Here is a 13800-nt window from a genome sequence, read left to right as displayed (position 1 = left end):
ATTTAAGTGGTCCTAATTAGTTTCCTCTCTGCTCACAAAATGCCGACTTTGGTTTTTCTCTCCTAATCCATGTATGGTATCATTTGCTCTTTCTCTGACATTTAGTGATCAGGCACATAACTAAGTGCCCTGTGTGCTGTAGGCTTCTGGAGGACGAAGTATTTCTTGCTTAATGTTGTATCTTGTACAAAATGCATCAGGCCTCAACCCTCAAAGGGTCTGGAGAAGGACTTAGCCACCTGCTCCACGAAGGGCTCCAACCACATCCCTGTTCAGAACCGTGACTGAGCTGCAGAGGCACCCGCACAGTCGCTGTTGCTGTCTTCCTCGCCATCATCACAGCTAACGTGTGCTGCATGCTCTTACACGGCACGGACTTCATCCTTACAACAGTCCCACACGGTGGTTTCCATTATTATTCCCACGTTACAGAGAATGTTCAAATCATTTGCCACATATTTGTGTCAGCTAATGTAGGAATCAAAATTTGTCCTACTCCTGAGTGCTGCCATTAACCACCTCGCTCAGACACATTCAGTTCCCTGGCAGGCGCTAGAGTTAACGTGCCAACCCACTCAGTGTAATTAAAACTATCTCATGTGTACATTTCAAAGTCCCCTCGACTTTTAAAAGTCTTGACCAACTGGCTTATGTAGCTGGCTAATCAAACTATAGTTTATATTTATTTTTCCCAATTTATCTTGAAAAATGTCAAACACACAGAACACAATGGCAAGGATAGTACAATGCACACCATATATTCTTCTCCTGAATTCACCAAATGTTAATGTTCTGCCACGCCTGCTCCATTTCTCTCTATTTACATATACATATTTATCTGTCTAGAGACTGGATCATCTGAGATAGCTGCAGTCACCATGATACTTCACTCCTAAATATAACAGTATATATCTCCTAAGATCAAGGACATTCTCCAACAAAACTGTAATACAATGATCACTTTCAGAAAATTTAATCTTAACACAAAATATTATCTATTGAATATATCTAATAACACATCTAATAATATACCTATTTAAAATTTAGTAAATGTATCAATAATGTCCTTTATTTATTTTTACTTCCAGATCCAGGAATCAGTAAAAGATCATACATATTTTATATTATTTCATGTGTCTTTACTCTTCTCTAATCTCGATTCCAAAATGAGTTCTAACCTTTCCTCTCGTGAGACTAATATTTTTAAAGAATACAGGCAAGTTTATTTTAATTTTTTTGCATTATTTCCCCCAATTTGGGTATGTCTAGTTGTTTCATCGCAATCAGATTCAAGTTAAACATTTTTCACAGGCATACAACACAGGTGAAATAGGCATTGTGTCTTTCTCAATGCGTCATATCAGGCAGGATACATATGATGTCAGCTGGCTCTGTTGTTGCTGATGTTATGTTTCACCATTTGCTTCAAGTTACATACCATTCAAACTACAGCTTCTAAAGCATGCATGTTTACACATAAGGGATATGTACACCTACATGCATTTTTTAGAAAAAGATTTTTTTAACACATTAAATTTAGGTGAGTTCCAGTAAACAATACATACATTTACTAAGAATAATAAACTGTTATTTTCTGTTCTATTCTAAAAATACATATTTTTAAATGCTGATCTTGACCTACTCAATCTCTTTGGCAAGGCTGAAAAATACTGCTCTAGGTAATGGGTATATGCATATATCTAACTTAGCTTAGAAATTCAGTCACAGTTGAGAAATCAAACTGTCCTAAAACACAAAGAAATTAAAAAGACCCGTTTGGCATGCAAATATGATTGCTAAGTAGAGCAAGGCCAGCCTTCCCACAGCCCTTGAATAGTCTGTGTTATGAATAAGCAATAATATTTACTTATACAAAAGCCCCTACTAAAAATAACACTGAAAAGCTATTTGGTGCCTGGCACCACCATGCTCTATGATCTCTCACTAAATCTTTATGGCAACCCAATGAACTTGCTATTATTCACATTTTTACATCAAGGAAATTTGTTAAGTGACTCAGACACATTAAGTGACTTGACCAAAGCCACACTACAAAAAAAGGTTTCTGGGATTTGAACAGGATCTTCTTACATTAAAGCCCATGACCTTACTACTAAGCCACCAGGGCCCCCAAGCACAGTATTTTGTTCCAAAGAAAGAACATCTCACCATCTGACAATGTTTGAACAGCAACATCTTGTGTGGAGACTCCAGGACCATGTTTATTGTAGGCCACCACTCGGAAACTATATTCTGTATATTTTTTCAACCCATTAATGGTGTGTGAGTGACTTGAAACATCAACATCCTTGAATAAAATAAAAACAACTTATATATACACAACTCACACACAAAAAAGTTACAAAAAAGAATTAACTACACAAATTCTGTATTTGACACAATGCAGACTTTTATCCTTTGTTATTTAACATTCAAAGCAGATTAATCATAAACACTGGCCATCTACTGAGAACTAGTGCTTGGCATTTATTGACCCTTGCTGGTAAAAACTACAAACCAACCTTGGCACAAACCACCCCCCCCCCCCCCGCAGGATCTGTCAACTTTTCATTTCCTGTAACTTCCCTCCGCCCCCTCAGATTTCTAGACTAACAAGCACTGGCTTTAGGAAATACAGTTCAACTCTACTATTCCAATCAATGGATTGAAGACTGGCTTCCTAAAATCATGTACGGTGTCAGATGGGTCCTAGACTTACTGGGGTGATCACTTCATAAGGTATATAAACGTCTAATCATTATGTTGTACACCTGAAACTAATGATAATGCATGTCAGCTATAATTGAAAAATAAATTAAAAAAGAAAAAAAAGAAAAAATGACTTTATCTCATACCTGTTCTTTGTCAGTCCCTTTCTCCATGTAGTACAATTTGTAATTCTGAATCTCCCCATTGCCAGACAACGGTGTTTCCCAGGTGACAGTGATGGAAGTAGGGGAAGTTGCATACGCTCGGATGTTAGGTGCTGGGCCGGGGAGCTGAACTGGAAAGAAAATTTCAAGATGGCAAGATATAACTGAATTTTACTGCATTTCTCAATAACCATTCTCAGCAATAATGTCATAATGGCCATGTTTTAAAAACAATAAAAAACTAAAAAAAACTGATATGATTGAAGTGGTTTTAGGATAATATTAAACAAATTTCTCTTTTTATGACTTAAAATTAAATTTTATTTGTGAAGAATCTCAAATTCATTAATAGAAAAAAAAATGAAGCCCACAGAATTTTCCCTGTGGGTTTACAAACTCTTAGTTTGGCAGTGGAACAGCAGCACATACAAAGCCACCATCACAAAGAGGGAGGCTTTGAGGGAGTGGGCCTGTGGGGATGGACAGAGTCCCTTTCCACAAAGAACTGTCTATAGGGAAGTCAGATATATAAATAGTTACAAAAAATGTCGTATAGTTACAAAAAATGTCATAAGTATTAACAGTTAAGTAGCAGATGTAACAAAAACAGAAAGGTAATAGCCCTGGCTGCGTTGCTCGGTCGGAGTGTTGTCCTGTGCACCAAGAGGTTGCAGGTTCGATCCCTGGTCAGGGTGCATATGGAAAGCAACTGATGGATGTTCCTCTCTCACACTGATCTCTGTCTCCCCTCCACCCTCTTCCTCTCTAAAAACTATAAACATATGCTTGGGTGAAGATTAAAAAAGAAAGAGAGCACAAAATCCTGCTTTGGGAGAGTGTGGGTAGTAAAGAGAAAGATTAGTGATAATTTCTGGGGAGCAAGAAAAATGAATAGTTTTTTCAGATACAAAGGGGAAAATTATTCCAGCAAATGAGGAATATGTGAGAAGACAGTGTTATGTGGTTCAGGCTGAAACAGAGAACAGATGCAGGAGAGAGATGACTGAAAAGGATGACAGGAGCTGGATAATGAAGCACCTTTAACGCCCTGCCATGGAATCTGCATTATCTCTTGTAGGTTTCAGATAATTATTGAAAAATTATGAGCACAAACATGACACTATCAGGTGTGTGTTTAGAAAGGATATGTGAGCACATGCATGGAAGAAAAGAGTAAAGGACCAAGACTTGATAAAAGAATGATTTTTAAAATAGCTACTTTGTATTGAATGTTTATAGTCAGGCCAGTATTGAGTGCTTTACATGCATGTAAATTACATCTATTTAATCTTTGCACTAACCCAAATGAGTGGGTTACTATTATCACCCCCATATGCAGATGAGGTTGAGCAGTTATGAACCATTCCCAAGTGATGGCAAGTTAGTGAGTGCTAGAGCCAGGAACTGAGCACTTCCTGATTCTAAAACATGGACCCAGCACCAGTTAAGAGATCAATATGACCCCCTTCCACAGGACGCACGTGCCTGGAGGACTTAACGGGTGGCTGAATGGATGACTGCTCTGCTCTAATTCCCACAATGTCTCACATACATTTATACCTTTTCATTATATTCTTTTTGTCTGACTAACAGGTTCCAGCCTCAGTTTCTACACAAATCCTGAGTGGTTACCTACACCTGCACTTTGCTGGACCCTTTATTTGAAAACAACTTACCTGGTGCTAGTGTTTCTGTAACAGACACCCATTAGATTTAAGGAAGGAGAAAAAAAATTAACGGAGTATAAAACAAACTGGCTTTCTTAAATAACAGCACCACAACTTAAAATTAGTTTTGCTACTAAAGCAGAGATACCTAACTATGGTTATTCTCGACAGTTGTTTACTTTTTAGTCCTGAGTCATGTTATTCGCTTAATGTTAAGAGTATACTTTGTGCATCCTGACAGGTGGGATTTGTCACACCTCTGCTGATACGGAAAACTTTCCTCTAATGCAATAAAGGGGAAAGAAAACAAAACAGTCCACCAATTCCCATGAAATCACCTTCCATACATTCATTGGCTAAGCTAAACATAGGCCAGTATGATCCTAAAAAAGGTGCAATCAATTCTTTCATTTTAGCAGTACAGTGGCATAATAAATGGAAAAAAAAAGAACTTTTAGTTGATTTGTAAAACTAAATATGTAAAATATTTTCCAAGGCTGACTGCAACACTGGGCCTCCACAGGCCCAAGTGCCTGCAGATGCAGTGCGCGCTGCTCTCCACTAAAGCCTCTCTCTGCCAAAGCACATGTAGTCAACTGCCATCCCTAAAGACGCCCTCCGCAGAATCTGCTGCCCCTTCCATCTGTAGTCTTATTTAACTACCTTCTTTTAATCAAACTCCTTGAACAAAGGATTGTGCTGCCTACCTTCCCTGTGTTTACAGCACATCACACTCCTGTCAGTTTACCTGTCTGTCTCTGGTATCAGACCGTAAGCTTCCTGTGGACAGAAGTCTTACTCATCTTCACATCTTGACTCATCTTTACATCAGTGACTGGCACACATGGTAGGCACTCAAAAAATTTACTGTCCCTCACATTTTTTCTTTCATCTTTAAATTGATAATGACCCTTGTAGTCCAGTGGTTCTCAACAGTTTGACTCATAAGTTCTGAAATGATAATAAAAGCCACAGGCTCTTCCCCAAGGAAAATGTCACTATGTACAGACACACAAATATTTCATGTATTTTCAGAAAGTTCACAACCCTAGGGTGGAACTCTTGCACTGAATCAAATTCAGTGGTCTTTTATTTTCATCATGATTCCCCTTGCATGCATAGTTTGATCCTATTTTGGGAATTTGGGCCATGCAGTTTCCCTCCCCAAGAATGCTTCCTCTAAGTCAAATGTTTCTAGGTCAATTCTCATCTTTTCCTAGGAGCAGGCCTAGCTTTTACAGTAATTGTTCCTTGTTTTGTATCCCAGTATCTCTCATAAATGACACCTGTACATGAGAGTTAATGGAGGTGAATTGAGCTTGAAATCTCATAAGACTGTTTCTGCTCTTATCTGGAAACAGTAACTGTGGAACTCAACATTTCTTCTTAAATCAACCTGCTAACTCTCTGATCGCCCTCTTGTTCCTGACAGGGTTTGATTCCTGATCTTTACACTCTACCAGTGACATAATCAGTAGCCTCTCATCTCAACTGCTTGTTCTTTAAGACGAGAAGTCCTACCTTGTACATTCCCCACATCTCCAATACCTTGTGCAGAGCCTGGTTGGGGGATTCTCAATAAACATTTGATCTGTTACAGCATTAGGAAGTGAAGTTCCATAGACTCTGGTCTTATTCCACCCATCAGTCCCATGAAGTCTTTGAATTACTTTCACAGTTTCACTGGCAAATTCATGCAATCTGTTTTAGTTTCCTGGTCTGTAGCTTCCATGAATGTTTTGCAGCTATGTCAGCCATAACTAAAGTAAAATCTTTGTTACTGAAGTTTAACAGTAGAAGAAAACTGGAGAAGGCTATGATGAAAAACAGTGGTTTGTGCTAAAAGAAGGTAAAAATGTAGAGGATAGCCTCATGGGAAAAGCATTAATTATGATTTGATTGCTTACAATCTTAGGCCTATAGCTGACAACCAAAATTTAAAACATGCAAGGCATTTATAAAAAGTAAGTCAACCTGACACTCATTTCAATTTTAGAAAATCTTAAGAAATGTAATTGGAAGTAAGAGCATTTAACACAAAAGACTATAGGTTCAAAGTAAAGCCCTAAAGAGATTTTGATGTTTATAAAGATCAGGACAAGCCCGGTGATAACAAATACTATATACCTATTTCATGTGTAGGGCCCTACATTAGACACTGGGAAATACAAAGATGACAAAGACTCCGCCTTTGCTATAAAACAAATGAGATATATTCATAATCACACTTCAAGGAAGAAAGTGATACTGTATCTTAGAATTGTAGAGATACAATATTAGCCAGGATCAGAAGAAAGAACCTAGAAGGCAGCTGAAATAGGTCTTAAAGCATCAGTAAAATTTGAGAATATATCAGTAGAATTATATTGTCTTACACTATTTGTTACTGTTTGATGTGAACTAATTTTCTCTCTCCTAATTCATAAAATCCTTATAAAGGCAAGGGACTGTTACATTTTGCACTGCTGTGGTGTGCAAGGCTACATATAAGGTAGATTGACCTACTAGGAGTACTGAGAGACAAGTGGAAGACTTACCCTCAGGCTGTGTTTCCACATGGAGAGGAGCTGAACTCTCTCCGGAGCCATGCTTATTGTGAGCCATCACTCTGAAGATGTACACAGTCGCAGGCATTAGATTTTGAATGGTTACCTGCATTTCTCCCGGACGACTGGTGTTCTCAACACGTTCCCTTTGGACAAAGAGGGATTTGGAAAGAAACAGCATTGATTAGGAATATTTCTAAAATATGCAGTTTCATTTTCATTGTGATACCTATATACCATAGCACATCAAAATCTTATCAATTTGTATCAAATTAACTCTCAAAAAAGGAAACTTTGGAGGATGAAAACTGTGTACAGCCGAACAGGGAAACCTGCAAAGATCAATGTCATGCATTTCTGAGAACTTACTGATGTTCCTGTTTAAATATTACTGATATCGCTGGTTATATGATCACAACTTCTTTGCAGAGAAGACACAGACAAGAGTCTTCTCAGTGCCATTTCAAATGGGGCAGCTGTTCATCGATTGTGTAGGCTTCAGAAATTACTGAATTTTAAGGGGTGATTCTCAGGAAGACAAACAGAAGGTGATTATAGGTATGACTCAGTTTTCACAGAAAAAATCGAGGGGTTCTGTGTATATTTTGCATCATAAGACTCTCAATAAAAGGAAAACAAGAGATTATGACTTTTAAAATTGGGTAGAAAACAGTAAAAATTCAATGAAAGCTTATCTATAAAATAAGCTAATCATGACACTGATTTTTATAATTTTTTAAAAAACAACACTCTTTTTGAATGAAATTTTCAAAATGCTTTGAAATGTTTGACAAATCTTATCACAAACAGTACAAAATGAATATAACAGTCTAGCGTCATGAGATGAAAACATAAAAGCAATTTTCTAGCTTCTTGAAAAAGTAGTGTCCAGGCTCAATCTTGGGGGGGGGGGTCTTCATTTTCACACTTGGGTCTATAATTATGCTCAGTCTACTGTACTTACTACAACAGAAACCAGACTGTATTACAGAGGCATTTTCAACAAATAATATGAAGGAATTTACTTGAATTAAACAAGAAGCAGTCTTTAAAAATTGCCAGCCAAGTGAAGAAAGATCTGTATCTATCTTGAGAGAGTAGCAATAAAAAGGCCCAAAACTACTCTGTGGAAGAAATTATTTGAAATTACCTAATCTATTGAATTACAATTCTAACTTTAAAATATTGGTAATTTTTCCCTGAAATTACTGATTAAAATTTTAGTTCTACATGACTAATTTGTCTGACTATATATGAACATCTGCATTTTAGAAATGGAAGTGTTTTTTAATAGTTTTCTACAGTTCTTTAACCTACCTTCTTTTAATTAAAAAAAGAGACAAACAGTTCCCACATATTAGTAGATGTGGTTTTTTCTATAATCAGGTCCACTGAAAAGAGTACTATGGTATCAAGAGTTACTGCTCAGAGATATCTGAGTATTTATAGATACTATTTTCTCTTCAGATAAACCTCTAATTCACAAGATTCCGGAGGATGACAACTGATTTCTTACATTGAGGTTTCTGACACAAATGATTATAGTCTGAAAGGAAGTATGTTATTTTGTATCTCACTAAACCAGCGATTTCCCACCTTTTTCATCTCAAGGCACACATAAACTAGTTATTAAATTCTGCAGCACACCAAAAAAAAAGAAGATTTTTTGCCAGTCTGACCAAAAAAAAAAGATGTAATTTTTATTCATTCACAACTGAATGGCTATTGTTGTTGGCTGTTGTCATTTTTTAATTTGACAGTCTAAGGGAAAAGAGGTTAATGCCCCTAACTAAATAGTCAGGTACTGCATTTTGTAAATATTCTTGTAGCACACTGGTTGAAAATTGCTGCCCAAAACTAAAACCTCCACCTGAGAGTAGAGATTAGGTCTGTTTTGCTCACTCTGTGCTTGAAAGTCTGAACAAGCTCTCTCTGGAAAAATGAGTGTGCTATTTTACTATAAATTGAAGTGAAAGGACGTCTCATGTGTGTTCACATTCTACACAAGTACTCAGCAGAATGCTCACACATCATAAATGTGTGCTGAACACGGAACGGAAATTTGCCTTCTGATACATAAATCCTGTATAGTAATGATACCATGTGCATCTTTGGTTTGTTCTACGTCAAAGGAAAAAAACGGGACAAATGAATGAAAGGAACTAAAAACCTAGAACAAGTTTCAATAGAAGCTTTAAAATTAAAAAAGTCAGTAATAGTTATATGTCTCTAAGATTAAATACCCAGCATCTGAAAAGATTTCTAATATTAGATTGGTCTGAGGTCCCAGAACCAAGTGTCAGTCTAGCAAAAAACTTCAGGACAAGATCCAGGGTGAGTTATAAAAGGATAATGCTGATAAATGTGTCAGGTTACACAGCAACTTAGATTAGAATGTGTAAGCTAAGAGTCAAACAGAAAGAAAAAAGTATACTTTATATTAAGACAGTGTGGGGCTACAAGTTAGGATGTCCAGTTCTAGCTCTGGCAATACCACTACCTTTCCAAGGGACCATGGGCAAGTCCACAGTGCTGGGCCTGTTTATTCATGCAGTGAGAAAAATGAGATCAGGATGGCAAACTTTTTCTTCAAGGGTCAAATATTTCTTAAACATTTAATAGGCCAAGAGGCAAAATGGAAAATATTATGTAGTTACTTATATAACCTATTACAATGTAACCATCTGAACATGTAAAAACTGTTTCTAGCTCCTGGGCCATAAAAATAACAAGTCTGATTTGGCCCACGGTTCATAGTTTGCCAACTCCCGAACTAGACTAACAGATGTCCATCTCTAAAATTCGATTCATTTATGGAATAACTTACTCTGTGTTCTCCATTTAGTAGCTAATATCAGAAAAGAGCTGCTGTTTACATTAAAGGCACTGAAAATAAAAGGCGGACATTTCACAGTTGAAAAGACAAAGCAAGGACTCTGAAACTCAGGAACCCAACAGAATTTTGGTAGCTCATGTACAAGGCACACAGTGCCACCTGCTGGTTGAATTTTCAAAGGCAGGAAGTAGGCTTAGTAAGTCTGTGAAGAAAACTTACTCTCATTTTGATAAGAAAATTTAATCTTGTAACAGTTTAACAAATTTTCTTTATAAAACAAGTAACCAGGATCCAGTCTTTTTACTTGTGTTCTTTCTACTTCACCACTTCTATTCAGAAATCATAAAGTAATGAAGTGACAAAATATATTACAGTCCAGTCTCCAAGAATCTTCCTTTGAAATACTTCACATATTTATTCTGTCCACTGCAAGACACTGCTTTCATCCCCATCTATGCCATACCTACCACACGTCAGGATTAACATAACCACTATCTGATTCATCCCCTTGACTCCATTTCTTGTCCCCTCTAATCCTGTGTGGTACTCAAAGTGTTGCTAATAAAACCTGTTTAATAAAATCACAGTGCACACTTGCTCGTAAGTTTAAAATGGTCCCCTTTTTAACTGATTACGTCCAAATTCTTACTGGTATACCAACACTTTTCCTTGAAACTTCAACTTTATTATCTAATTCCTACCAAAAACTCTGGGCCAGTTAGACTAGCTTTCTTAGTTTTCCATCCTTCAAACACCACACACACAAATTAAATTGGACCCTCCTTGCACCTTCTCTTCCTTTGTACTATATTCCCTGCCAATTATAAAAGTTACACAATTGAACTTTTATATTTTTCTCAATTCCAACTTCATTTAATAATTATCATGCTTATTTTAAATCAATGATAGACTTAAAATTTTGAAATGTGACAGATTTTCATTAAAAACAAAAGTATATATAGTTAGAAGTTTAAAAAATGTAGAAGTATGCATTTTTCTTGCTCCTCAAAACCTGTCCTACCCTGAGACCTAACTGCGGTATATATTGGCCTATATCTTACCAGATCTCTTCAAGCCAGGCTCTCTCAACCTCAGTAGCACTGAGATCGGGGGCAGAATTCTCTGTTGTATGAGGCTGCCCACTGTAGGATGTTTATTAGCATCTCTGGTTTCCATTCACTAGATGCCAGTAAGCATCTCCTCCCATCTGTTATGATGACCAAAAATGTCACTGGACATTGCTAAATGTCTCCTGGGAGGCAGGGGGCAATGCTGTAGGTATTTACATACACATCAAAATACATAGGTATAAGTCACTTAACAATGTTTGCATCATACTTCATGTGGATATACATGTACTAATTATGTAACCATTCCTCTACCAAGAGACATTTACTGTTTTTTTTTCATTTTTAGGAACAATGCTACAATAAACATTTTATACAAGAGCTCTATGCGTAGGTATATTTGTAGCTCAAGAGGACACCTAAAAGTGTAATTGTTGGTTTAAAGGCTATATGCACTAAGCAGATACAAATATCTGCCAAATCATCTTCTTCAGAGGCTACTTTAATTTGTACTGCCATCAAGAACCTAGAGCAAATTTCTTCCCAGCATTTAACTTGTTGAACACTGGATATTATAAACTTAAAATTTTTGCCAGCCTTATAGGTGAAAAATGGTAACTCATTATTTTATATTTCCAAGATTGGTAGTAATAGTGGAAACCTTTTTTTAGCTTTAATGAACTTTCCACTAACTTCTATGAATCACCTACGCATACCATTTGCCTCTTGGGATATCTGTCTTTTACTTATGATTGCTGGAGCTCTTTATACAGCTTGAACATCAATTTAATCTTTTATGAATATTATAAATTTTTCCCACCTTATGACTTGATAGTGTGACTTTGTTTATGATGTTTTATCACATGGAATTTTATAACAATAAAAATAGCCTCTCTTTTTTTCTAATGTATTTGTAAGTTTTAAAAAATATATCTTGATCCACCTGTAATTTGTTATACATAATACAAGACAGAGTAGAACTTTTTAAAAATCCTCACCTGAGGATATGTTTTTAATTTTTTAGAGAGAGAGGAAGGGAGAGAGAGAAAAACATTGATATGAGAGGGAAACATCTGTGGGTTGCCTCTTGTATGTGCCCAGGCCAGGGATCAAACCTGTAACCTGGGTGTGTGCCCTGACTGGATACTGAACCTGAAAATCTTTGCTCTATGGGACAACACTCGAACCAACTGAGCAACCTGGCCAGGGCAGAGAGACAGAACTTTTATTCTTTCCACCAAATGGAGTTAATTATTTCAACATAATTTTTTGAATAATTATTATTCTTCACTGAGATTAATTTATTCTCTTAATGAATGTTTATTTAGTGCTACTACATGCCAGACTCTGTTCTAGGTGCTTGGTGGTACGTTATTGAACAAGACAGACACAATAAATAAGTTAATAAAAAAGAAAATTTCAGAATGTTACATGTTCTAGAACAAAAGCAAAGAAAACAGGGTGCTGTGATGGCAGTGGTGTTCTAACACATGTCTAGCAGTCAGTTCTGGTCGGCAGCACTTGCTGCATATGCTTCTGCCAATGCCCAACATCAAGCTACCAAGTCATGTCATCAGTTTGCAAAGTTTCCTGAAAATTTAATAATTGGCTTGGGAACAATGTGGTTCCAGGAGAGCACAGTGTGAGAGTGACTGAGGCTAAGCTGGGTGGGTGCATGGAAGCTTGAGGAGGTGTCATCTGAGGGAGCCAGACAAGAGCCAGACAAGAGCCAGACAGTTATTTGTGAGGGAAGCACACAGAGGAGGAGGAACAGGGTGAAGGCCTGGTAGTGAAAGCAAGCTTGCTATTCTGAGGAATGCTAAATGCTTTCTCTTGTGAAATACTATGCAATTTGTAGTGAGATTTGAAAGCCGACTGGAGACTTTTTAACAGATGCTGTTTGATAGTAATGTCTTGAATTTTTGTGTCAAGAACTGTGTTTCCTTATCTTTGTAATTCCCAAAACAATCCACTGCAGTGTTCAGACAAACATTACCCTATAAGTACCTTCATCTATCTGGCTCAATTATGTCACTAGGACTTCTCAAGAGTGTTAAATCAAGGAGTCTTTACTTGATCAAGGTTCCTACAGTTGCTGAATTCATCAGTCTGGTATTAAAGACAATATCTATCAAATGCCAGAACCTTAGTACGAATATATGCTTTATTTCACGAGTTAAAGCCCTAACTAAAACAGACATTTTAAGGTTTTTTTCCCCTTCTTTTCCTGTGGTGAAGTAATAGCGCAATGAGAGAATCTACTCAGCAATGCTAGGAACACATAGTTAGCATTACGGCATGGTTCCTCTCAAGGAGTTTACAGTCAGGTTGGGAGAACACCACAAATGCACATAGAAAATAGAAGAGTAACAGCTTATGGCAATTTAAGATCATGTGTTAAGCGCCAGTAAGAGTGGTACAAACAGAAATCTAAGAGAAATGTTATAGGTACTGGAAAGGGCAGAGAGACCTTTATGAGGGACCATGGGGCTTACCCTGAGCTGAGAGGATGAACTGAATTTAGCTTTAGCTGAGAAAAGGGGAAGGGGAACTGAGTGAAGAGTCTAGACTTGGAAAAAGGCTACACAGTGGTAAGAACTAGACTAATGCCATTAGGACGTGAGTTCAGCTGGGAGGTAAGGAACAAAAGGTTGGACAGAGAGAATCAAGCTGGACTGTGGAGGAAAGCAGCCTGGGGGTTCTGGAGAGTCTCTAGGCGATGGAGAGGCGATGTGAGGTCCTGGAAAGGGCAAAGATGGAAAGGAATTTAATGAAAATGCTGTTTTAGGAAAATTAATCTGCAATTACTTG

The 13800-nt window shown here is 37.2% G+C and overlaps 1 protein-coding gene across 8 annotated transcripts in view; it reads right to left on the bottom strand.

Moving 5' to 3' along the window:
• Positions 1-13800, bottom strand: part of NEO1 (neogenin 1) — a 273818-nt gene that overhangs the window by 47590 nt on the left and 212428 nt on the right. For all 8 annotated transcript variants that reach the window (XM_054564206.1, XM_054564642.1, XM_054564241.1 and 5 more), the window contains exons 9-11: positions 7078-7232; positions 2856-3004; positions 2170-2308 (exon numbers count right to left, since the gene is read on the bottom strand). In XM_054564206.1, coding sequence (XP_054420181.1) covers positions 2170-2308; positions 2856-3004; positions 7078-7232 — 443 coding nt within the window. The remainder of the gene's footprint in view (positions 1-2169; positions 2309-2855; positions 3005-7077; positions 7233-13800) is intronic.

This window comes from Pteronotus mesoamericanus, unplaced genomic scaffold (assembly GCF_021234165.1).
Source record: "Pteronotus mesoamericanus isolate MK-2021 breed Mesoamerican mustached bat unplaced genomic scaffold, CSHL_Meso_final contig_100, whole genome shotgun sequence".
Taxonomy (NCBI): Eukaryota; Metazoa; Chordata; class Mammalia; order Chiroptera; family Mormoopidae; genus Pteronotus; species Pteronotus mesoamericanus.
Note: the sequence above shows the minus strand (reverse complement) of the source record. Positions and strands in the feature narration are given on the sequence as shown.